This window comes from Narcine bancroftii, chromosome 10, assembly GCF_036971445.1.
Source record: "Narcine bancroftii isolate sNarBan1 chromosome 10, sNarBan1.hap1, whole genome shotgun sequence".
Taxonomy (NCBI): domain Eukaryota; kingdom Metazoa; phylum Chordata; class Chondrichthyes; order Torpediniformes; family Narcinidae; genus Narcine; species Narcine bancroftii.
In genome coordinates this window covers 68,535,065-68,562,722 of record NC_091478.1, presented here as the reverse complement: position 1 = coordinate 68,562,722, position 27,658 = coordinate 68,535,065, and the positions used below count along the sequence as shown (strand labels likewise).

The 27,658-nt window shown below is 38.1% G+C and overlaps 2 protein-coding genes across 9 annotated transcripts in view; one reads left to right on the top strand and one right to left on the bottom strand.

Moving 5' to 3' along the window:
* Positions 1 to 642, bottom strand: part of ctu2 (cytosolic thiouridylase subunit 2 homolog (S. pombe)) — a 60,956-nt gene extending 60,314 nt beyond the window's left edge. Inside the window, exon 1 of one of the 2 annotated variants that reach the window (XM_069901238.1) lies at positions 8 to 642. In XM_069901238.1, coding sequence (XP_069757339.1) covers positions 8 to 78 — 71 coding nt within the window. In that variant the 5' untranslated portion in view covers positions 79 to 642. The remainder of the gene's footprint in view (positions 1 to 7) is intronic. The other variant, XM_069901240.1, reaches the window with a different exon arrangement.
* Positions 326 to 27,658, top strand: part of LOC138744694 (E3 ubiquitin-protein ligase RNF166) — a 37,467-nt gene continuing 10,134 nt past the window's right edge. For 6 of the 7 annotated variants that reach the window (XR_011345708.1, XM_069901248.1, XM_069901247.1 and 3 more), the window contains exons 1-2: positions 423 to 611; positions 26,480 to 26,636. Coding sequence is in view for 6 of the 7 variants with exons in the window: in XM_069901248.1 (XP_069757349.1) it covers positions 469 to 611; positions 26,480 to 26,636 (300 nt within the window). In the remaining variant the exon portion in view is untranslated. The other variant, XM_069901249.1, reaches the window with a different exon arrangement.

Here is a 27,658-nt window from a genome sequence, read left to right as displayed (position 1 = left end):
CTCCCACCTCGTGGCTGCGGCGTCGACCACCGCCGTTTGCAGGCGGTCGCCCGGGTAATCGTCCTCCACTTCGCACATCGTGCGCGTCCCGGCGGCCGCCTCACTGTCACCTGGAGCCGCCAGCGCGCACCGATGACGCACACGGCTCCGCACCACCTGCCCCCCCCCAACCAGTCGCTCGGCACAATCGATTAATAGTAATCCTTGCCTCGACGGAATTTTGGAATGGTCTTATCTTGTTTTAAATGAAACGTGGCGATTTTTGCATTTGAGAACGTAATTTTGCAATCGGCCGTGTTTAAATAACAAGGCATTTGACAAAGCAAAATGTCGGCGTTTCCGTGGTAACAAGGCTCGGTTCCAGACTGCCGATGATGTCATGGTGTTGTGGGCGGCGCGAAGTGATGACAACATGGGCTCGGTATGTCGCGCTTCAATGATGACTGTTTAGGTTGTAGAAGGTAGACGATGGCGATGTTTCGGAGTTTAGTCTCCGGGAATCAGACCAAGCCAACGACGGTGTCGGGGGAGAACCTGGCGGACTCGTACAGCTGCCCGATCTGCCTGGAGGTGTACTATAAGCCGGTGTCGATAGCAAGCTGCGGGCATGCGTGAGTCTTGCGGCGGCCGGTGTCGGTCGGGTTGATAAACAGGCAGGCAGCCGTGAGGTTGGGGGGGGGGGGGGGGGGCGGGGGCAGGCAAAGCAGACAATGGCTGTGTGCACCCTGGTGGAGAGCTGGGCTTTTCCCTCCTCAACCCGGGGGGGACCTGGCCTCCCGTGGCTTCAAGCGCGTTTGGTCGAGTGTGCCCTGAAGTTCTTCTAAAAAGCTAACCCGATGGGCGTCGTTTTCGCGAGATCATTGGTGCCGTTTGATGATCGGGTCAGACCGTTATAGCTCACTGGGGCAGCACAGTTGATGGCTGTGGACCCTCGCTGAAAAGACTCGATTTTCTTTGTCAGTTTTAATCCGCCTATGCTTTGGTGCATTCAAAAACCCTTCTGACGAGTATTAAAGTTCAGGATCTTGATAAGTGCTCCAAATGGGTGACTTTAAAAATTAAATCCTTTATTGTTTCCACTCCCTTCAACCCGCCATCTGGTTGTTGGCAAACCTCGACGCAAAAAAAAATAGTGTTGTTTCCTGAAAACTTTTAATTTGGTGACAAAATGTATTGCCAACATCTGGTCAGATTGTTTTCTGTCACCAAAACCACAAATAACCCCCCAAATCATATTTTCTGTCTTATTTGAATCCCAGTTGAACGTTGTTGCAGATTTTAGAAGTTTCTGAATTTAATCGGGCAGTAGAAGAAACAGTCTTGAATGGTAGTGGTGAAATGCTCTGGGAAGCTTACCAAATAGTTGATTGGCTACATGTGTACTGATGGTGCAGATGAGTTGGCAAAGAGTGTACTATGAAATGTTCAGTGGTAAGTAGTAGGAAAAGTGAAACACAACTCGAACTTTGGCTCTTGGGGAAGGAGGGTGACTTTTTTGTTCTAATTTGTTTATTAACTGGTTGTTACTGAATCAAAGTGGAAATTATTTATTTTGTCATTTTTAAAAAAAGGTTTTGCAATCAGTGTATTACATTTTCATTGGTTTCTCATCAAGTTTTTTGCCTTGACTAAGATTAAACATTTTTGCTTTTCTTCCATATATTGTAATATTTGAATGTTGGTGGAGAAGAAGAAACTGCTTTTAATTTTAGCGTTTTATGATTCGGCATACTTATTTTTATCATTTGGGGGAACTTGTTTAAAATGATATATGTGATCTTTTGTCTCTGGGATATTTTAAAGAAAGTACCTAATTGGATAATGACTGGAACAGCCGGTCCCAGTTATTGGCTCTTTTTTGTACGTATTGGGTTTTCAGTGAATTGGCAAAAAGACTCATCATCAACACAAAGTCCTTACAGTTTCCACTTAAACTTATCAACATGTTAAATTGAATTTGTCGAGTGCATACACATTAATGCATTAGAGTCCGCAGGAGGTGCTCCACTTGTGCCCACACCTCTTCCCTCACCACCATTTGGGGCCCCAAACAGTCCTTCCAAGTGAAGCAACATTTCACTTGTGAATCCGTAGGGATCATCTACTGCCCCCAGTGCTCCCATTGTGGTTTCCTCTACATCGGAGAGACTAGATGTAGACTGAGAGATCACTTCATTGAGCACTTCAGCTTTATCCGACGCAATAGCATGTAGCTCCCAGTGCCCATCCATTTCAACTCTCCATCCCATCTCCTTGCCAATATGTCTGTCCATGACCTTGTGCACTCCCAGTCTAAGACCACCTACAAATTAGAGGAACACCTCCTTGTATTCTGTCTGGGCACCTGCTAACCAGATAGCATTAATATTGACCACCGGTTGCCATTAGCCCTGCCCCAATCTTTCCCTCTGTCTCTTTTCCCCCCCCAGTCAATTCCCACATTTCCTGTATTCCATCCATATCTGATTAAGATCTTTTGGTCTGTTCTCCTCCCCCTGCCCATTCTTCCTCCTCTCTCCCCCCAACCTTTTTAATATATGCCCCTGCACACCTTGAAGTAGGTAGGGCTCAGCCCCGAAACTTTGGTTATATATTTTTTTTATCTCCACTGGATGTGGTGGCCTGCTGAGTTCCTCCAGCATTTCTGTTGTTTATGTACACATTAATTATTGAAGTACCTATTTACAAATAAATATTAGGAATCTATGGGACGTCTTGTTAATTACATTTTTAGAATAATCTTAATGTATCATGAAACCAAACTAGGGAACATACTGATTTAGGTCACGCATATGAGGAGATAGGATCAATGTATAGGACAGAAATAATAAAAATAGGTCAGTGTTGTGAGAGACTTTGGTATTAAATCATCACAGAATGGGAAAACTTGCTACAGATTTTGAGATACCAATGGAAAATTAGAGTCTTAAAATTTAATCCAAATTATGGAGCTGTGAGGGTTGTCGGGAATTAGATTGAAGATATTGATAAACAATTGCAAATAAGTACCCAGAACACAAAGTAAGAGAAGAGCATACCATTTGGTTCCTGAAGCTTAGTCTACCTTTCAGGGTAATCATTGCTAATCTAGTTTAAACCATTCTGTGCTTGATGTACATGACCTGCAATTACCCAATCTTTCTACAAAGAAATATATAATTATTAATACATGTTCCATTCACTTGAAGAATGAAATGGTGGCTATATAGATAGCAATAGGAGTCATTCATTGTTTGCCTCTCCTGTAATCGAAACAAAATGGAATTGAACATTCTGCAATCATGAGTAAACATTGCCTTGATTGAAGGAAGATGATTACTGAAGCAGCAAAAGATAGTCGTGTTTGTATCTATAACAATGCCCCAAGGAACTCCTACAGCGTTGTCCTTGAATTGGGAAGAATAACCAACAACCATCTTTCTTTGAATGAAATATGACTTCAGACACTGGAGTGTTTCTCCCTTTGATATCAATCGACCAGTTTTACCAGGGTGTTTGATGCTATCTCATTGCTATCCCAAAACTGGATTACCTCTTCAATATTTGGACCAGGTCTAAGAGATTAAAAAGAGAAATTAATTCACCAACTCATCTATGTCTAGTCAGTTAAAGGAATAGATTAAATAAATAGAAATGGAACATTACAAGCCTTTCAGCCCTCGATGTTTTGCTGACCTATATAGTCCTACAGAAACAAACTAAACCCTACCTACCTAGTAAAAAGATAAGAAAATGTTGAGGAAGGAAGGATTTTTTTTTAAAGACCAATTTTTCAGGACCTGAAGCAAGATTCCCTTCTGACAAGTTACTGATTAATTATTACGTTTGAAATGATCGTAATAGTGTGATTGGCTGATGTGCAAATGCAGTTACTTAATAAGAATGTAATCAGGGCAGGAGAGGTCATCCGGCCTGTCAAGTCTGCTCCACCATTCAATGTGATCACGGCTGATCTGATGATGGGCTCATCTCCACCGACCTGCATTGTCCCTACATCCCTTAATTCCCCTACTTTGTGTAACAAAAAATAAATCTACCCTACCTTGTCTTAAATGCAATAATGAAGATCACGTGAATGATGAGATTGTGCTGCTTTCACAAAGTTAATGCTGAAACACAAATTGACTGGCAGCTTATATGGAAAAGCAAAAAAAACAAACACAAGTTGCTGCAAAAACTCAGTGACTCAGGTGGCATCTTGGACTGTTTTGTCAGATCTTTGTACATGAGACTGTTAAACAAGATAGGCGCCCATGGTATTACGAGCAAGGTACAAGCATGGATAGAAGATTGGTTGACAGACAGAAGGGGTCTTGTATGCCTGGCTGCTGCTAACATGGTGAGTCCATAACTTTTTGAGTTAATGATTTGGATGATGGAATTGATGGCTTTGTGGCCAAGTTTGCGGATGATATAAAGGTAGGCAGAGGTAGTGTTGAAAAAGTAGGGATTCTGCAGAAGGATTTGGACAGGTTAGGAGACTTGGCAAAGAAGTGGCAGATGGAATACAGCATAGAGAAGTGTATGGCCATGTACTTTAGTAGAAATAATAGACTTTTTTCTAAATGGGGAGAGAAGATTCAGAAACTGGAGGTCCAAAGGGATTAACTTGCAGTTTGAGTTGGTAGTAAGGAAGGCAAATACAATCTTAACATTAATTTCAAGAGGTTTAGAATACAAAACAAGAATGTAATGTTGAGACTTTATAAGCTGATGATGAAGCTACATTTGGAATACTGTGAGTAGTTTTGGGAGGTAATGGTGGCATGGGAGAGGGTCCAAAGGATTGACATATGAGAAACATTTGATGGTTTTGGGCCTGTACTCGCTGGAGTTTAGAAATATTGAAAGGCCTGGATAGAGTGGATGTGGAGAAGAAGTTTCCAGTCATGAGAAGAGATTAGAAATTTCTTTACTCAGTGGACCATAGGACTTTGGATATTTAGAACAGAAAAAAAGGATCAGGTGCGAAAGTAGAGTTGATATTGAATATCATGTTTGTTTGCAGAGCAAATTGACAGAAATATGTGGCTTTAGGTCAAGCAGTCAATAATGGAAAACAGGTGTGTAGTTAAACAGATCCTACGAAAAAATAAAACAATGTTTTTAATTAAGGTTAAGAGATTTTTTTTTACATCAATTTAGTATTTTTAATACTGATTGACAGAGAGGAGAAAAATCCCTACAAAGTTGTTAATTGTCCAGGCTCATTTAATTTCTGTGACATCAAATTATATGTTTTCCATGATACTTGTGGTCAAAATCTTTTAAACTATTATCTACCTTTTATTGTCTAGAATTCACTTGTCTTATTGTACCTTGTGTGATCTTGCAGAATGAAAAAATGCAGAACAGAATCCTACATCTATTTACATAATTGGAGTGGTTTGTGTGTTCATTCACTGTGCCAGTTTATGTCAAACTGAAGGCACAAAGACTTCATATGATTTAAGAATTTTAGAAATAGGACAGGAGTAGGCCATCTGGCTCATTAAGTCAATCAGATCTTGTAATGTGTAGTACACCTGTATCTTCCGATTTACTTTTTAAACATAATTTTTCAGAATTTAAATTAAATCCTAAAAATGTTCATTGGTAATCTGACCTTGGAAAATCATTAAATGTTGCTTGTGTATGTGGCTAAATGATCATAAATTGGATCGAGATCCAACTTGAGAAATTGCAGTTGTCCATTCTTGCCCATCTGCAGAGAAACAAACACGTAAAAATTAGAAGTTGCTTTAATCATTTGCTTTAAAATGAGTATTTATTAAATATTTGTAGGAATATTTTATCAGAGTAAGATTAATGCTATAGTATGCCAAATTTGAATGCTTTGACGTGCCTTTAACATTAAATAAAAACCCTTCAAAATTTCATTTCTGTGCTCATTCATGAAATATCCAAACACTTGCAGTGTTAAATTTTTCAAATTTTAAATTTAGACATACAGCATGGCAACAGGCTCTTCTGGCCCACGAGCCCATGCTGCCCAAATATACCAATTAACCTGCAATCCCCATACGTTTTGAAGGGTGGCAGGAAATCTGAGCACCCAGAGGTAACTGCCTCACAATTACAGACAGTGCTGGATTCGAAGCCGGGTCACTAGCTCTGTAACATCCTTGTGCTAACCACTATTCTAACTGTACAGAACAATTGACAGGTTAATGCCTTGCCATCTATTGTGTTATTTTTAATACACCCATATTTTACTTGTATGACAAAATGTAGATAAAATAATAGTGTAAATATATACATATGGAGGGAGAGGTATATATTTGTGTGTGTGTGTGTGTGTGTGTGTGTGTGTGTGTGTGTGTGTGTGTGTGTGTGTGTGTGTGTGTGTGTGTGTGTATATATATATATATGTGTGTGTGTGTGTATATATATGTGTGTGTGTATGTATATATATATGTGTGTGTGTGTATATATATATATGTGTGTGTGTGTGTGTGTATATATATATGTGTGTGTGTGTGTGTGTGTCTATATATATATATATATAATAGTTTATATTTATATCCATCTAATCTGGGGATTGTATGAATTTAGATCTTTTTAAAATAAAAACAAACTCCTCGAAGTAAAAAGCACACGAGCAATCAAAAAGCAGATGTTGGAAATCTGAAATAAAAACAAAAATTTCTAAGGTCTTCAGTGGGTTTTTATTTGTCATCTTCAGGATCTGGATGTCAAATTCAGATTTATTGTCAGAGTGCATACATGTCATCACATTCTTTTTTCCTGTGGGTGAGGCAGAATTACCATTTATTGGTAGTGCAAAGAAAATGTACATGTAAACACAAAGAACTGTAAACAGATAACAAATATAAACAAACCAACTTTGCAATACATAGAGAATTTTTAAAAAATCAATAAAGTGCACAAGTAAGAGTCTTTAAACGAGTCCCTGATTGAATTTGTTGTTGAGGACTCTGTGATGTGTCTTGTGGCACCAATACCTCTTTCCTGATGGCAGCGGTGAGAACAGCGAGTGGGCTGGGTGATGTGGATCCTTGATGATTGCTGCTGCTCTTCGAAGGCAGAGTTCCCTGTAGATGTTCTCGATAGTGGGGAGGGTCTTGCTTGTGATGTTCTGGGCTTTGTCCACTACTTTTTGCAGGGCTTTATGCTTAGGGGTATTGGTGTTGCTGACCAGCAAAACCAGCATTTCTTGTCCATCCCAAATTTTGCAAGTTCCTGAGCCTCTGCAGTCCTTCTGATGAAGGAGGACGTATTCCCACAATGCTTTTGGATAGGTAGTCCTAGTACGTAGACTAAGTAACAATGAATGAGTATATTCTCAAGTGCACCCGTTGCACTTATCCTATGTGACAATCAGGTTCCTGGTTCGGGAATACACTCAAAGTGGCCTGAGCAAGTAACGGCAGCATATTTTGTACACACTGCAGCCACAGTGGTGGTGAAGGAATTAATATTTTTGGGTGGTTGAAAATGCTAATCTAAGACCTAATATGGACCTAATTTAGGGAAATTGTGTTTTATTCAAGAGCATGCAATATTACGCAAAATATTGAGTTTCTATTAGTGTTTTTGGCAGATGAGGCTGTAAATTTGAAAAATTGTTTTACAAAGCCTCTTAGGCATGTTTTTTTTTTAACTAAATCCAGTGATGTTTTATGATGTGCCAGTCAGGAGGGCTGCTTTGTTCTTGATGGAGCTGATCTTTGTGAGAGCTGTTGGAACTGCATTGATCCAGGCAAATAGAGAGTATGCCATTGCAATCTGTATTTTTTTGCCTTGCAGATAGTAGAAATGCCTTGGGGTGTTAGGAGGTGAGTCATTCAAATATATTTGATGAGAAACTTGGGATGTTAAAGCCATTGAAAATGAAGAGTAGACAAATAATTGCTGGGAAAGATAGCATTCCTGTGTAGAAATGGTGTTGGTTCAGTTCTTTCTTGTTGGAGATGGTCATTATCCAGCACTTCTATGACACAGATAAAAGTTATTTACTACTTAACAGCTCATGCTTAATATTTTCCAGGTATTGGTGCATTATTTGTGAATGGAATTAAATGTTGTAGTCATGAGCGAGTATACCAACTTCTGACCTTGTGTAAGAAAGATCATTGAAATGTCTGAAGATGATTGTACCTGTCATGTGTGCTTTTGCAGTGATGTTCTTAGATGGAGAATGATTGACTTTTGACAACACAATCATCTTCCTTTATGTGAAGTACAACTCCAGCCACTGGAGTATTTTCTCCTTGATGTTCCTTGACTCTATTTGCACCATGGTGCCAGTCAAATGGGGCTCTGATGTCAGCATCAGTTTCTGTCCCTTAGTCCGAGGATGTTTGGTCCTTTTTTTTGGCACAAAAGGATTGATGAGGTTGAGAGGCAAGTTTTCTTGACAAATCCAAGCCAACAATTAGTGAGTTAAAGTCTGAAATCCAAAAAAAGTGCATGTTGTATAGATATAGTGTATCAATGTACAGACAATTCTGGAAGCAGGATATGAATAAGCAAAATAATGGTCCGCCTGAGATTGACCATGATAAAGTGCTATTTTTCCATTATTTTATTTCTTTGGCTTGGCTTCACGGACGAAGATTTATGGAGGGGTAATGTCCACGTCAGCTGCAGGCTCGTTTGTGGCGGACAAGTCTGATGCGGGACAGTCAGACACGGTTGCCGCAGTTGCAAGGGAAAATTGGTTGGTTGGGGTTGGGTGTTGGGTTTTTCCTCCTTTGTCTTTTGTCAGTGAGGTGGGCTCTGCGGTCTTCTTCAAAGGAGGTTGCTGCCCGCCGAACTGTGAGGTGCCAAGATGCATGGTTTGAGGCGATATCAGCCCACTGGCAATGGTCAATGTGGCAGGCACCAGGAGCTTTCTTTAGGCAGTCCTTGTACCTCTTCTTTGGTGCACCTCTGTCTCGGTGGCCAGTGGAGAGCTCGCCATATAACACGATCTTGGGAAGGCGATGGTCCTCCATTCGGGAGACGTGACCTACCCAGCGCAGTTTGATCTTCAGCAGCGTGGATTTGATGCTGTCGGCCTCTGCCATCTCGAGTACTTCGATGTTGGAGATGAAGTCGCTCCAATGAATGTTGAGGATGGAGCGGAGACAACGCTGGTGGAAGCGTTCTAGGAGCCGTAGGTGATGCCGGTAGAGGACCCATGATTCGGAGCCGAACAGGAGTGTGGGTATGACAACGGCTCTGTATACGCTAATCTTTGTGAGGTTTTTCAGTTGGTTGTTTTTCCAGACACTTTTGTGTAGTCTTCCCGGACCGGGGCTTCTGCCTGCCTCACTCGACCGGGGCCGCTGCCTCCCCCTCGCTTTTTACATTTTACACCCCAGTTACACAGCAGTAAGAAAGGGTGTGACTTGGTCAACCCCGTCAGAATCCAACCGGGTCCCTGACCTACCTCAGAGGTAGTTAGAGAACCCAATTAAACTTACCTAGGCCATGTCCACAGGTGATTTGCGACCAGGTATGCTCCAACCTAGGAGGGGAGGCAGGCCCCTCCAGCCCGAGTAAAAACCTGCATAGGAGAAGGCCACTCGGATATAAAACCTATGACCCAAGGACCTCGCTGCCTCGTCCCAGCTTGCTTGGCCACGGCACACGAACCATGGGTGTAAAGGGTGGGGCCAGTACTGCGCACACTGCACTCCATTATTTTAGTCCCCCATTAATTTAGCAAAGGAAGAAGTTTGATGTAAAAAGACAATTGCATTCCAAAACTTTGAAATTTTCAATGATGTATTTCCAGTCTCTGAGGGGTGAAGTAGCAGAAAGTAATCGATGATATTTCAAGACTAAGATCGAGGTGGAAGACTTCCTGCGAGGTTTATGAAAAGGTTAAGGTTGCCAAAGAGGAAGAGTGAAGAATGTTTGCAATGGGACCTAGTAAAAGTTGTATTTTTCAAAAAAAAATCTTGTATTTATTATTGAAAAGTAAATTTTATTGAAATATTCACCGAAAGCTCAGAAAAGAGATAAAACTTGGGGAAAGTAGTAGGAAGGTGGATACTCCGTTCTAAGGGGGAGAATGGTGACCGGAGAGGAGTATCTATAAAAGGTGGTGCTAATGAGTGGGGTTCTTCTTCCTCAAGAGATTGTGTGGGTTTTTTTTGCGGGCTTTCGGGATTTCCTGTTTACATCACCGGCAAGGCATTGTATATGTTTTTTTTTAAAAGGGGAAAGATCACTATTATTTAAACAATCAAAAAGTTTTTATTGTTAAACAATATTTGTTTAAAATATCAATATGGAAAGAACATTAAAATTTATTAGTCTTAATGGGATAAACGAGCCGGTGAAAACAAGGTCTTGGCACACCTAAAAGAAATTAAAGTCAGATATAGTCTTTCTACAAGAAACTCATCTTACCAAATTGGAACATGCTAAATTAAAAGAGGATGGGTGGGAGAAGTAATATCGTCTTCATTTTGCACAAAAGCAAGAGGAGTAGTGATTCTAATTAACAAAAATATACCAATAATATTAGAAGAGACACTGACTGACCAAGCCGGAAGATTTGTAATGGCACATTATAAAATTTATGCAGAACTATGGATGTTTATGAACATCTATGCATCAAATTATGAAGGATATCTTTTTAAATGCAGCAGAGGGAAGACAAAATATACTGGTCAGAGGAGACTTCAATTTCTGTCTAGATCCAATACTGGATAAATCAGCCGGAACAGAGACAAGGGCAAAAGCTGCAAAAACGGCACCATCATTTATGAAGGATTTAAATTTGATTGATATATGGAGGCAGCTTAACTCCGTAGAAAGAGACTATTCATTCTGCTCAAGGGTACATGATTCACATAGTTGGGCTGATTTATTTTTAACATCTGCACAGTTTAAAAAAAAAGTAGTGGTAAAAATGGAATATTTGGTGAAACTTCTATCAGATCATTCACCATTAAATTTAACTATTGCAATAATGGAAAAACACTTGAAAAAGAGGGACTTTTGTGAGTTTATTAAGGGACAGATAGAACTATTCTGTGAAACTAACTTTTCTTGTACTGATAATAGCTTTTTAATATGGGATACACCTAAAGCTTATCTAAGAGGACAAATTATTTCTTATACAAAAAAATCTTGAAAGAATATGCTACAGACCTGGATGGTCTAGAGAAAGATGTAATGAAATTGGAAAAAGAATATCAGAGATCAGGGTCACAAGAAAAATATAGACTGTAAGAGAATAAAAAACATTAAAATATAACACATTACAAACAATTAGAATGAAAAAAATATTTAAATTTATTAAAAACCAAACACAAATATTTTGAATTGGGAGAACACGTGCATAAAATTTTACCTTGGCAGTTAAAGGCAGAGAAGTCATCTAGAATGATGAATGCAATAAAAACAGAGGCTGATATTATAAGATATAATCAAAAAGAAATGAACAATATTTTTAGACCATATATTAAACTATATAAATCAGAATTGTTTGGAGATTAAAATGAGATGGATGGATTTCTAACAAATGTTGAACTTCCAAAATTAGAAGATAGAGAACAGGTTGATTTAGATGCCTCTTTCACAAAAGAAGAAATCAAAAGAGCCTTGGTACTTTACAATCTAACAAATCTCTGGGGGAGGATGGGTTTCCTCCTGACTTCTACAGACAATTTGAAGGTTGATTGATACCTCTTATAATGGATGTATTGGAATGAGCAGTAGAGACCCAGACCTTCCCGGAATCTTTCTCAACTGTTATAATTTCAGTGCTACTGAAGAAAGGTAGAGACCCATTAAAAACTTCATTATGTAGACCTATCACTCCTCAATGCTGATTATAAAATATTGGCTAATAGACTGCGACAATATCTACCAAAATCAATACATACTGATCAGGTGGGATTTGTCAAATGAAGACGTTCTTCAAATAACCTAAGTAGACTATTTAATACAATACTTTTGGAAAATCAAAGTTGAATCCAGGTATAACTATCTCCTTTGATGTAGAAAAAGCATTTGATCAATGAGAATGGTCTTTCTTATTTAAAACATTGGAAAAATTTGGTATAGTCCAAAAATTTATAAACTGGATAAGAACTTTTTATCATAAACCACAAGCCAAAATTATAACTAACAATAAAATGTCAGTGTTTTTTTTTCCCTTGAATAGATCAAATAGACAGGGGTGTTCTCTGTCTCCAGCACTTTTTAAATCCTAGCTATTGAACCTCTGGCAGAGATCCAGATATTAAGGGCTTTAAAGTTGGACAGGAAGAACATCAAATTAGCTTTTTTGCTGATGATGTGTTATTATATATGTCTGACCCGGCTGAATCCTTGATAAGATTACAAACAACATTAGAAAAATATGGAATAATATCAAGTTATAAAATAAATATGGACAAGAGCGAGATAATGCCATTGAAAAATTTTGATTATGAAAGATATCAAAAAGGTAGTAGATTTAAATGGAAGATAGATGGAATCAAATATTTAGGAATAATGGTGGATAATAAGTTTAAAAAAACATAACATTTAATTACACTCTTTTAGAAAATTAAAGAAAGATTTACAAAAATGGAAATAACTGCCAATTATTTTAGTGGGAAGAGTAAATCGTATTAAAATGAATGTGATGCCAAGAACACAGTACCTTTCTCAATCATTGCCTATTGCACTAACTAAAAATTTTGTTAAATTATTGAATCATTATATAAGGCAATTCCAATGGAATATGAAAGTGCCAAGAATTTCATTGGAAAAGCTAACATGGGATTATAAATTGGAGGATTTAGGCTTCTGGACTTTTATGAAATATTATTTATCAGCACAAGCAAGATTTTTATCAATTTTTTTGAAGACAGTCCCCCTTCTTGAATCTGAATGGGATTGAATTCAATAGAAGAAGAAACAGCGAAGGACTTTATTTACAAGTGGAATGCTAAGTTAATAATAAATAAGACAGATGACCCTATATTAATACGATTAGAATATAGAAATAAATAAATGAGAGTTTTGTGGGGGGGGGGGAAGCAGGTATATCATTAAGAACATGATTAAGTAAAAATGTATTGTTGCCCATGAATCTGGGTAACAAACTATTGAATTCATGGTATGACAAAGGAATAAGATACACTGATGATTGTTATACGGAGGGATTTCTTGTGTCTTTTCAACAATTAAGAAATAAATATGAAGTAGCTAATGGAACTTTCTGGTGTTTTCTCCAGCTAAGATCGTTCCTAAGAGAAAGTTTGGCCCCACTTGAAATTAGTGAAATGGAACGAACAATTTGGCTAGGGAATACACCTGAATTTATAACTAAGAGGTACTATGTTCTCCAGAATGAAAGTGCGAAACCAGGTTTACAGAGATCGAGAGAGAGATAGGAGTCAGATCTAGGTGTTGCAATAATGGAAAGATGTTGGTTTCACTGGTGTTTGGATAGCATGACATCAATTATAAATGCAAAATATGGATTAGTGCAATATAATTTCCTACACCAATTATCTCACACAGAAGTTGCATAAATAAAAATTGGAAATGTGTTTTAGATGTGGGATAGAAATAGGAACATTCTTACATGCTATGTGGATGTGAGTGAAGGTGAGACATTTCTGGCAGGATATTACTGAAATATTAACGAAGATAACAGGGCTGGCCTTCACTGACAAGCCAGAGCTTTACCTTGGGCAACTTCAATTAAATAAGTAATAAACTAACTAATTTCCAAATTTCATTTGTTAAAATAGACTTAGCAGTGGCTAAGAAATGTATTTCAATTACTTGGAAATCCAACTCCCCTCTACATATAGCTGGATGGACTGCAGAGATGAACAGTTGCATACCTTTGGAAAAAATTTCATACAACTTAAAGAACAAATGACATTAATTGAGATATGTCAACCATATTTGGATCCTATAGGGGCCCAATTGTATTTATAAATACACTAATAAAAAGGACAATAATAAATGCTGCTGTAGTATAAATGCAAGTCACTTCCCCATAGAGAATTTTTGATGATCAACATATGTATATATCAAAAATATTTTTTTTAAAAGTGTACCAATGCACGGCAGAGAAGGAACAAATTGTATATTTGGAGGTTATATAATGATAGGCAGGGCTGCATGATGATCAGAAGTAGGAATAAATATACTACTTTTTAATTTAGACATGGGTGGCTCAGTTGGCATAGCAGTTAGTGCAATGCCTTTTCAATGCCAGTGATAGGAATCCCATGCTGTCTGTAAGGAGTTCGTACATTCTCCCTGTGTTGGCATGGGTTTTCCTCGGGAGCTCTGGTTTTCTCCCACCATTTGAAAGTACCAGGGGTGTAGGTTAATTGAGTGTAAATTAGGCTGCATGGACTCATGGGCCAAAATGGCCTGTTTCCATGCTGTATGTCTAAATTTTAAAAATGTATAATGTCTACAAGGAAGATGAGGATCATTGTAAGGATTACTTTCTGTGAGATAGAATAAAATCATTTGTTGAAGAGACAATATAAGTGTGGAGATTCCATAGGTAGACTTGAAAATAGAAGTGCAAGTTTGTACATAGAGTCCCTGAAAGCAATTGGGAAACAGTACAATGCCCAATTTCAGGTAATATTTATGCACATTACAGAAATATTGGTGGTTAAATGGGAAATGTTTAAATTTCACATGGCTAGGAGTAATTTTTGAACGATAATGAATATTTTTGATTGTTCTCAGAAGAGTTTTCTGGAACATTGATTCGGAACCAAAAAGGAGGGAATGAATGATATTTCTTGTGCATTAATACTTACCAAATACTTATATTGTGAACAAATTCAACATGAGTTTGAAAGAGAAATACAAGCAAGTTATTTGATTCTAGATTTATGCACAGTTGACTTCTCTGCAATGTGGCAAAACTGTTAGTGCTAAATGGAAAAAATCTATTAATGGGCAAACAACAAACAATTTTAATTTGATCCTGGTTCAATTTGTACCCCTACTCTGATAAAAGTTCTATTTTGTGGGGGGGGGGGGGGAATACACAAAAAGCTGATGACAGAAGGGTCAGTATAACAGTAAAGAATTACACGTAAAAGTAAAATTTCATAAACACTGGTGGTGACTGGAGATGAGTTGTTCAGTAAAAGGTGATCAAATGATATAGAGTAAGAACATGTAAAACAATATGCACCAGTCAAACACAAACTTGTGCTCATAATTTATGGTCAAGAGTACATAGGATCTTAAACTCAGAATGATGGTACAGGTATTATAAGTCAAAAATGGAAAGAACAGACCTGCTGAATAATTGGTTTTTATTTTGCAATAGATGAGAATAGTAGGGAAGTAGACACTTCCTTATTTAAAAATTCCTATTTTTTTAAAAAAAGAGACAGGCAGAGATGACAGCTCGGAGCTAAAATTCATGCTGCTGCCTCACCACTCAAGGGATCTGGGTTTGAGTATTTTCTATCTGAAGTTTGCACCTTCTACCTGTAACTATGTAGATTTTCTCCCACTCCCCAAATTGACATGCTGGTAGATTAAGTGGCTGCTATGAATTGACCCTTAGTGTCTGTTAGTTGCAAGGCTATAGGGGAATGGGGCAGATGGCATTGGGTGCTAGAATGGATCTGTTTTGGTAGTGCACCCTCTCTCCTATGTTGCAATAAATATGTAATGACAGAAAAGAGTAACAAATCCCCTATACCAATAGTTCCTCATTTCCTAGTTGTAAAGAATCTGACTAAGCAAACTACAAATGGTATTGTCGTTCAAAGTTGCTTAACTTTGGAACCATTCTTTGATTGGAATATTAGAAGATACAAGACATAGGAGCAGACATAGGCTATTCAGATAATCGAGTCTGCCCTGCCATTTAATCATGATCTGATCCATTCTCCTACTCAGCTCCATTGCCTGGTCTTCTCCCATAACCTTTGATGCCCTGGCTAATCAAGAACATATCAATCTTTGACTTAAATACACCCAATCAGATGGCCTCCATAACCACCTGTGGCAACAAATTCCACAGATTCACCACCCTCTGACTACACAAATTCCTCCACATACCTGTTCTAAATGAAACACACATCAGTCCTGAAGTTATGCCCTCTTGTCTGAGTCTCTCACACCATAGCAAACAACCTGCTACTCTGTCCATGCTTTTCAACATTCTAAATGTTTCCATGAGATCCTCCCTCTTAAATGAGAGCCCAAAACTGCTCACAATACTCCAAGTGAGGTCTCATCGATGCCTTATAATGCCTCATCATCACATCCCTGCTCTTGTATTCTTTTCCTCTTGTGTTTGCCTTTTTCACCAATTTTTCAGTATCTTGCACGAGGACTCCCAGGTCCCTTGGCATCTGGATATTTTCAATTTTCTCCCCATTTAGAAAATAGTCTGTCCCTTTATTTTTCTCTACCAAAGTGTAAGTGCACTTTACGACTATTTCATTTGCTACTTCTCTGTCCATTCTCCTAATCTGTCTGTTCTGGAGCCTCACTGTTTTATCAATGCTACCTGCTCCTCCACCTATCTTCGTATCATCTGCAAACTTGGTCACAAAGCATTAATATACAACATGAAGGGCAGCAAGGTTGGTGTCGTGGTTAGCGCCACGCCTTTACAGCACCAGCGATGGGACTAGGTCTTGAAACCCATGCTGTCTGTAACGAGTTTGTACTTTCTCCCCATGTCAGCATGGATTTTCCCCGGGGCATCCGATTTCTTCCCACATACCAGGGTGTAGGTTAATTGTGTGTAAATTAGGTGGCAAAGACCCGTGAGCCGAAATGCCCTGTAACCGTGCTGTATGTCTAATTTTTTTAATTAAAATATAAAGTGTAGCCCCAACACCAACCCCTGTGGAATTCTGCAACTGGCAACCAATCAGAATATGATCCCTGTCTCTCACCTTGCTCTTAGCAAAATTGAAAATGAGAAGCCATGAAATTAAAGACTTGTCAGCATAAAATTTAATATTGAAAATAATTTGTTTAATATTTAGGATAGAGTCACTAAACATCTTGAAATGATCTGAAAGAGCCATCATGGACTTGAAAACTAGGGCTGTGCCTGCAGAAACTGAATAATGTAAATAACAGCTATGGACATTACCTGTGCACTCACTACTCGTACAAAAAAAAAATCAAAGACCATCCCCTAATTGACAATAATCTAAAATTAAACCTCTTGGAATTGAAAGTAAAACATTGACCTCGTTAGAAAATTTGTTGAACAGTCTAATATGGAGATTGGGGTTAATGGACCTTGAATCTTAAATGTGCAATTTAATCAGTGTGGTTATTAGAGCAGAATAAAGATCAGTGTTGGGCTTAAAATCATAAGTTCTAAACAATTTGCATGATTAGATGGAGGAGCCTAAGAACAACTATGTCCACAACATTGACTAAGAGAGGTGGCATGATAAGAAGTCAAAATTTAAAATGAACATATTAAAATGGTAAGAAATAATTTTATATTAAAATAGGAAACTCTGTGGCAAATAGATTTCAATGTTGCCAACTGCAACTCCATTCAATTTGGACTCAAACAGGATATTGCAGATAAAAAGAATAGGACTACTTTCTAAATTATGAAAAGTTAGAAAGAATGGAAATCCAAAATGTAAGGTATCAAGGTTCCTACTGAATTGAAAGCAGTTGTTTAATCTTTAATAACTGTAACTCTCTGCATTCTCAACAGATCTGAATAGGATGGAAGCTGGAAATAGCTTCCGGTATCGGTTAAAAAAAAAATAATTTTTCACACTATGAACCATACTAACCAAAAAGCACACAAACATTTCCCTCTTGAATATACACTTTTGAGGATACCAATGACACTGAATTTCAGTTTGCATCGAAGACAACAGTTTTATGGAACGGCATGCTCTGGAAATTATCTATTTTCCATCTTGGGCAAATGTTCTGGAATCAAGTGACCTTCCATTTAGTTCTGTAAGTTTTGATGGGACCAATGTGAGGCCTATAGACTCTGTCATGGGTGGAACAGTACAGGCCACTGATATTTTGGAAGGTAATTCATTCTTTGCATTGTCTACAGTAGGTCATTGTGCTCTTGACAAATGGACACTTATTAATGCCCTCCACAATTCTCAATAGCCCCCTATGCTGTAATAACTTTTTTTTTTAAAAAGTGTAGATGGTATCTCACCAGTGCACTGAGATGGTTGCTGTAGATGATTCCTGTCTCAGAAGTCTACAGGAGATCAGAGGCTACTACAGACATTTATTTTGGGATCATGATCTTTGTGCAGTGTTTGAGGTCTTAATCCTGTGTTGGCATCTAATTTTCATCAACATCTACCTTAATTTGGGAATGGCTCCTGACATACAGGATGTATGCACATTTCTAGTGTTTTCTCATGCACTTTTTCTGGAGAATAGGGAAGCATTATTGTACAGTGGTGAGGCAGATTGGTAAAGACAGGTTTGGAGTGATCTGTGTACTAAAGTGGAAACAAGTGGAAACTGATTAGTCACTCCAGCAGGAGGCTCACTAGAAGATTGCCCTATTCTTAATAGTACCTGCTGCAATGGCCATGTTTATTTTTAATCAGCAAGTTTAGAGCTTGTAGAAATAAAACTATCTGAGGAATGCATTCCTCTGACCTAAAGACATTCCAGCCAGTGAAATATTTGAACTATCCTTTCAGTTATAGAGAAATGTGGCAATATGAGGTCAGCAATAAATTTCAGTATTGAACTCCTCCTTAAGCTGCAAAAAATTGAAGTTGTATTTCAATCAGTTCATTTCTTTTCTTGAACCTGAAAGAACTTGTGCTCTTGTCTGATTCTGGTAGATTTGCCTTGTCATGGCATTTGTATATAAATATACAAATATAAAGTGTACATTATGAACATACCAATGTATAGCCCCTTTTCCACTGGCACTTTGTTCCAGGAATTAACTGGGACAGGAAAAAGAAAACTGTCAACATGCCAGAATCAAATGACATCATTTTATGATGGGGATTAACCACCTCAACCCCTACTCATATTCTTGGCATCAGCTGACGCAGGCGTGCTGATAAAACCAGTGGAAAAGGGACAGCAGAAAGTCATCTGTTTCCATTTGAACACCCTGATTTCTCCTGGGGATGAGTTGTGTCCCAGTTAAGGGTAGCCCAGTGGAAACAGCACAAAGTCCTATCCCAGGACACTGAGCAGTCAATTAATTGGAATGTCAGTGGAAAAGGGGATTGATTCCAAACCTACTATCCTCACATTTCTCCTAAATCATCCTCAAATTTCTGTCACAGTAAATTTATCCTTTATCCAAATTGCATTACTGTATGCTGCCTTTCAATTCTATGTCCAGTTTTTCCCCCCAAAGTTTCCATATTTAAATTCCTCCAATAAGGTTTCCATTCCTGCTCTATTAACTAACCAGTCTTAATCCAGCCTGAAAAAAATGCTTTATCCTTGACTCCTCTGCACTCTTTGACATATTTGGCAACACGATAATCTTGATGTTCCTTTATTGTCTACTGTTTAGGCTAGTGGAGTTTCCTACATCTGGTGCATTGCTGCTTCTAATGTCTTTTTTTAATGATTGCATCACCAGGGTTTTAGCTTCCACTTTCACCTGTATGTTCCCAACACTTAGCACTGGCTCTTCAAATATTGGTCTAGACACATGGCAGTCTTTGACCTGCAATTTCAACAAGAGAGTAAATACGTTTGTATGGTAAAAATTGAACGTGCTGGAAACACCTGTCTGATCAGAAGGCATCTGTGGAAAGAGAAACAGTTAATTTCTATTGAAGGTCCAGAATTTCCTCAGGTATTAAACATGTATGCTTTAAGGAGAAGTTGAGGTAGATAAGCAAAAGACTGGATGAAAAAGTAGGAGTATATTAATGAAGGAAAAAGTGAAAAGATGGGGAGGGGGGAGTGTTGAAGAGCAGGGTGTATTCCAATGCTTAAGACAGTGGCTCTCAACCTTTTTCTTTCCACTCACATACCACTTGAAGTAATTCCTGTGCCATCAGTGCTCTGTGATTAGTAAGGGATTGCTTAGGGTGGTATGTGGGTGGGAAGGGAAGGTTGAGAACTACTGTTCTTGACCCAATTGTTACTGAAATATTCTGCTTGAGAAAAATTGTCATTGATCCATTTCCTTTGGAGTTATGAAACCGTGCACATAAGGAGTCAATTAAGTACAATTAAAACAGTGGTTTTCAAACTTTTTCTTTCCACACACTTACCACCTTAAGCAATCCCTTTAATCACAGATCCCCTATGGCATAGGGAATACTTAAAGTGGTATGAGAGTGGAAAGAAAAAGGTTGAAAAATTGATATTGTGGTGGAATTATTCCTTCAGGAATTTCCTACAAGAAAACATGGAAACTTTGAAATAATCCCCTTCAGCCCCTGTGAATATTCCATACTCCTGAAAAGTTGGTGTTTCAGATATCATTTTTTCAATTTGCAACTTTACAATTTTGTTTCAATATTTTTATTGAATTTTACAATAATAATACAAAAAGTAGAAGCCATATTTAAAGAGGTAATATGAAAAAATTAGACTTGTATAAGAACATCTGTTATATATAAACTAGATATAACAATCAAGCAAAAAAAAACATAATCAAGTATTCATTTAATCAGTTATAACATAATTGAAAAAGATAAAGACAAAATAAATTGATACTATACTACAAATTCTACCCCCTTCCCCTCTGAAGTTATTTGGTAAATACATACAATTTCGCTATTCTTTTAAAAAAAACACAAACTTGCAAGACAATATCTAAGTGATTTTATAGATTATGAGAAAAAGTTGATAAAAGTCCCCAAAAGCTTGAAAAGTTTGATTCTGTTACATTGGAGGAACATCTGATTTTTTTTCCCCCCAAAGTTAGACATGCCATCATGTCATATAACCATTGATTGTGATTAGTAGGGACACCATCTTTTCCATCTCATCAATATTGATTGTCTAGCAAAAAGGAAAGTGAAAGAAACTACATGAGTTGGAAATGCAGTTAATTTCAAATCAATTATCTTAGTTGATCCAAAAAGAACAATTAAAGTATTAGGTATAAGATTTGCATTAAGAACTAAAGATAAGGCACAAAAGATATCTTCCCAAAATTTGGAAAGAAAGGAATAAGACCAAAATGTATGTAATAAAGTACCCTCTTCAAGTCTTGCATCTATCACAATTCAAAGAAATATTAGGGAAAAATTTAGCCAATTGAACTTTAGAAAGGTAGGCTCGATGTACTGCCTTAAATTGTAGAAGTGAATGACAAGCACATAAAGAGGAGGAATTTACCGACTTTAAGATAGAATCTCAGGTAGTATCCAAGAATGAGAGCTAAAAATCTTGCTCCCATAATTTTTAAATCTTATCTTGGGAGTTATCCCTAGACTTCAATAATAAATCATATATATACCTGATATCAGCAACCTTACAATTTCACTTGGCCCCAAGCTCATCTTCTAAACTTGATTCAACTAAAAAAAACATACAACTAACTTTTTAAGTCCATAAGACATAGGTGCAGAAAGTGATATTCAACCCATCGAGTCCAACCCACTGACCTTCTCCCTGTAACTATGTCGATTTCCTCCCACACACCAAAGGCCTGCTGGTAGATTAAATGGCAACTGATAGCTCAGTGGTTAGAACACTGGCCTTGTAAACCAGGGATCGTGAGCTTATTCCTTGATGGGGCCTCATTTCTGTGAGGGGCAGTGGATAAACTGGACAAAGTTAAAGATTTCATGTACGTTACATTCTAAATGTATTACGAGACAATAATGAAACCTTAACCTTTATTATGAATTGCCCCTTGGGATAGGTAAGTTGCTACTATGAATTTCCCCTTAGTGTAGGTTAGTTGCAGGCTATGGGGAATGGGGCTTATGGATTGGCTTATTGGGTGCTGGAATGGATCTGTTTTGGTAGTGTACCTTCCCTCCTATGTTTCAATAAATATGTAATGACAGTGAAGACTAACAAATTCCCTATACCAGATGTTTTCCATTTCCTAGTTGTAAAGAAATTGGCTAAGAAAACTACAAATGGCATAATCTTTCAAAGTTGCTTTAACTTGGGATCCATTCTTTGATTGGTATATTAGAAGACATAGGAGAAGAGATAGGCTATTCAAATCATTGAGTTGACCCCTCCATTTAACCATGAGCTGATCTATTTTCCCACTCAGCTCCATTGCCCAGTCTTCTCCCCATAACCTTTGATATATTCTTGATTAGCCAGGGTATCAATCTCTGCCTTAAATACACCCAATGGCTTGACCTCCATAACCACCTGTGGCAACAAATTCCATATTCATTACCCTTTGGCTAAAGAGGTTCGTCCGCATTTCTGTTCTAAGTGAACGACATTCAGTCCTGAAGTTGTGCCCTCTCCCACCATGGGAAACAACCTTTTGACATCTACTTTGTCCATGCCTTCCAACATCTCTGCCATCCATCCCACATTGCCACCCAAGCTACATCATATGCCAATATTGTTGAGAAGGTGCCATTGAATCTTTCATGGCTTTGTAAAGTGCTCTTCAGGCTGGATCAGTATTTAGAGCATGGAGCAACCTGTGAACAATATGATTTAGATCTTAACTACTCTTTGGCCATCTGGATTAGTTTTTCTTCACTGTTGTAATAATGTATAGTCAATTCTTCATCATTTTAAGTCAGGTGTGCAATAAACATGTATAGTTAGACTTCCCTGTTAGAATCTTTTCAGAATAAGTACTTGATATTTTATGTTTTTGAATACGAGAAAGGTTTGAAGTGGCTCTGAGCTACTGATGAGTGCAGTCGTAAATGCTCTTAGGTGGTACAACAATCTGGCTGATGCACATTCATTGGCCATTTGACACAGGAATCCATCCGTGAGCCATTGAATTGTACTCTGACAAGGGATCATGGCTTTTCTTAGCAAGAGGAATTAGTGAGATGGAGGAGGAAAATAAATGTAGTATGAAGTGAAGATCTTTGAAATTTGTGGGACCTTATTATGTGTCACCTGCTGGCACGTTTTCTATAATAAAGCAAAGAATATTTTTTTTAAAGTGTTTCACTCACTGCCTGTTGAGCACTTGGAAATCTAATGGAATTGTGATGGACATATTTGAGGAATAATGACCTTGGGAGCAGTTTCCATACTTCCACTTTCAGCATGGTTGTATTTTCTATCTTTGTTCATTTCCATCCTCCTGGAATCTTCATCCCCCCTCCGTGCATGCTATTCATAACCTGCACCAAGTGGGACGATGTGGCGGTTGGCACAGGGGCCCCAGCTGCCACAGTTCAAATCGGTGACGGGTGGAGGATTCCATGTGTGGAATCGCATCTTCTGATGATGCACAGATGGATCAGAAAATGATGAGGAAGAGAGAAAATCACTGCATGCCCATGACTATAAGACATAGGAGAAGAAATAGGCTATTCAGCCCATCGAGTCTTCCATGTTATTTAGTCATGAGCTGATCCATTTTACATTCAGCCCTCTGCCCAGCCTTCTCTCTGTAACCTTTGTTGCCTTGGCTAATCAAGAACCTATCATTCTTGCACCACCAGGTTCAGGAATAGCTACTACCCCTCCACCCTCAGATTCTTCAAAGACAAACTCAATCAGAGACTCATTTAAGGACTCTTACTTGTGCACTTTATTGATTTTTCTTTTTTATTCTTTCTGTATTGCACACTCAGTTTGTTTACATTCGTTATTTGTTTTACAGTTTTTGCACTACCAATTGGTGGTAATTCTGCCACGCCCACAGGAAAAAGAATCTCAGGGTTATATGTGATGTCATTGTATGTACTCTGACAATCTGTCTTAAATATACATAATGAACTGGCCCCCACAGCCACCTGTGGTTACAAATGTCTTTTTGACATTAATATTTGATATTTCTCCATGATAATGAGGGGTGAGAGACTTTATTTCAGAGGAGGGTTCGACTCAGCTGCACCCAAACCTCATGTCTGTCGACTCAGCTGCACCCAAACCTCATGTCTTTTACTACCCTGTAGTAAAAGATATTAAATTGGGAATAAGGCATCTGACAATAGTATGGGGCCAGAAATGGAAGCTGCTGCCTTCATCGTAAAAGTTTTTCTGGAATAGTTGACAAAAAACTTTGACCATCTCATTAACTTTCTCATGGAAGGTTTAGTGTTTTGCTTTACTCTATTGGCTGTCTCAATGTATTTTTCTTTCTTTAAATATTCTGGGTTTTTTTTTAAAAAAGGGCAAAATAAGGTTATAGGACTAATGTTTAAATAATTTTCTGAATGAGCTGTGACTCTCCCCCCCATTGTTCCAGAAACATTGCACTGCAGTTATTGCCCTTAATAATCGTTTTTGCAGTGCTGAATCCTGTAACTTTGGGATGCAATAAGCATCTATTGTGTAAATCCCAGAAAAAAAACTCACATCAGCAATCTGTTTTTTTCCTTCTTGCTAATAAAAGCAATAACAGGCGAAAATCTAGTCAGGCCTTTTTTAATAGCTATGCAGTAATTTCTGTACTTTTTTCCCACCCTGCATATCATTCTACAAAATGCTCTTTACTAAAATGAAATGTGTATGGCTTTCCCATTGGACTTTAATGAGCATGCTTTCTTTGTAACTTTTGACTTCATGCATAAATCTAAAATGTTTCCCTTGAGCACTATTGTAGAATCTGAAAATGAGCCTCTCGGGATGCTAACAGTCTTCTGGGAAATACAGACAGGTTCACTGATTGTCCCCACATTTTTTCTTTGGCCCATTCACTTTGGAGAAAATTATTTTTTTTAAACGAAAAAAAAATTCTTGCACAAAGAGGAACCTGAATGTAACTGAATAATTGAAAGTTGGTGTGCAGGTACAGCAAGCTGTTAAGATAGGCAAATATTTAAAAAGACTGAAGTACATGAATAGAGAAATCTTGATCCAAGTATGTAGGTAAGACTGCATCAGGAATATTGTGCACAGATTGGTTCTTTCCACATCCGGATGTACTTATGATCAAGTTTAGTAAAAGAAGTGATTTCACTGAAATGCACATTTTTTAGATAAAGGGATGATGTTTGCATGGTTTAGTGTCTAGAACCAGACTTCATAATCTTAAAGTCAGGGTCACCCATTCAAAGCAGGGGAAATGACATTTCTTCATCCAGAAGGCAGTGATTTTTTTTTTTGTAGTTAATGTTTCCAGTAGAGGGCAGTGGAAGCTTATTTGATTTTTTTTTCAAGGCAAGGATGATTAGATTTATAGATATTTGGGGAAATCGATGGATACAACGATTATAATAGCACTGAGAGGAAAGAAAAGCCAGCTTTCGGCAGAAGGCTCATTGCAAAAGCCCCCTCTTCTTTCTGAACTTAAATGACCTTCAAAAAGCTTGAAACATCTGAGTATCATCCTTCTTCCAGCTGGAAAAGCCAAAAGTGCCACAGAACAATTACGAGATCATGACATCGGATTCTTTGTCAACATTGTTGATAATAAGCAAATTCAGTGATGTTTCAGGTCATTGATGTGTCTACATGCATGCTTAAGTTGTAGAGATGCAACAGACAGAATGGCTCTTCTTTTTAGCTCATGAATCACCCATTCGAATATAGTTGTTGACTGATGGGTGTAACATTCCAATATTCGTGCCAGTTAGGGTTTACTTTTTAACTGAAAGCACTGCTGATAAAAACAATATTCTGTTACTGATATATTTCAGAAGAGACCTCCCATTTTGCCAATGGTAATTAGCCTTTTCGATCAGAAGGCCAATATTTATTCCACAGCCAATATTACTGAAACCGATTATCTGGATATCCTTGTTGTTTGTGGGATTTGGTTGTAAATTTTTCCTGCACGAAAATGGTTCATTATGCTTCAAAAATACTTAGACGTAGACCTACAAACAGCACTGTAATAGCCCAATTTACACCCAATTAATCTACAACTCCGGCGTGTTTGAAACAGTGGGAGGAAACCGGAGACCCCGGGCAAAACCCATGCAGACATGGGGAGAACATACAAACTCCTTACAGCGCAGGATTTGAACCCAGGTCCCTATCACAGGTGCTGTTAATGGCATTGCGCTAACTGCTACGTCAACCATGCTGCCCCTTGACTAGCTTTAAAGTTGGGATCTTCTGAGGTAACTTCATTTATTATTATTTTTATGTAATTGTGGGTTATGGAGTATTATTTTAAGTTTAAGATATTTACAGAATTATTTTTGGATATGTGGGGAATAATCATGTCTATGCTCCTAGTTGAATAAATGACTTTCTGTGAATGCTTGGTTCTTGATTTAAAATATGAATAATATTTGAATTTTGGAATTTCTGTCATGGTGATCCTCTTGTAGTATGCAACAATGCAATAAAACTCTTTGTAAAAGTTGCCCATTAACGCTTATTAAAAGCTTCATTAGATTTTGTCCAACTGCATCTTGGCATTTCCTTGCATGAGGAATGGTGTTTTGGATTAAGCCTCCTGTAAACTGCTTGTTAACAATGATCCATTGTCTTTCAGGTTCTGTGGAGAATGTTTGCAACCCTGCCTCCAAGTTGTATCACCTCTGTGCCCACTTTGCCGTATGCCCTTTGACCCCAAAAAAGTGGAAAAAGCCTCTAATGTGGAGAAACAGCTTTCTTCTTACAAGGCTCCCTGTCGGGGATGCAATAAAAAGGTATTCTAAAATTATTGAAACAAGAAAATCTGCAGATGCTGGGGTCGAGTGTAATGCACAAAACTGTTGGGAAAGGTCATGCAGCATCCATAGGAAATAAAAGGCCATCCACGTTTCAAGCCTGTACTCTGCTATCAATCTGCATGGCAGCTTTGAGAGATCTATGAACTTGGACCTCACGATCTCTCTGTTCCTCCACTTTACTAAGAATCCTACCATTAACCTAATACTCTGCCTTCATTCAATCCTTCAAAGTGTGTTATTTTACACTTTTCAGAATTGAACTCCATCTGCCCACACTTTTCTGATTGAACTCCATACATTTGTAAAATGAATTATTCATTCATATTTGGTCACTGCAATTTACACTTAAAATATTTTATCTTTTTGTGTGACACAAGCTGTAATTCTAGCTACTTGTGGTTTGGGGACTTGTTTATAGTGTAGTCCATCTTTACCAATGCATTAAAATGACTATGTACTTTTTTTATGGAGTTGTTTTTGAGGCTGGTAGTGTCTCTAAATCTGTAGCTTCACACGTTTGGTGGAAAAATGCCATCGGCACTCGTCTAATTCTGCATATTAATGGAAAACTTGGTGGCTGAATGGTTTTGCATTTTGGAACATAGAACAGTACATCACAGTACAGGCCCTTTGGCCCTTGATATGGGGTATATTCCTTAAATAAGATACTAAACCCTCCCTACCTCAATTTTTCTGTCTAATGTTCCAGCCTTCACCACTACCCGTGGCAAGGCATTCAGACACCTTCAACTCTCTGTGTAATAATTTTTATTTTAAACTTACCCCTGATGTCTCCCATAAACTACCCTCCTTCATTTTGTACATATGTCCTCTGTATTTGCTATTCCTGGAATAAAGGCACTGGCTGTCCACCCTATCTATGCCTCTCAGAATCTTGTAGACTTCTATTAAGTCTCTTCTCGTCCTTCTTTGCTCCAAAAAGAAAAGTCCCAGCTCTGCTAACCATATTTCATAAGACTTATTTTCCATTCGTGGCA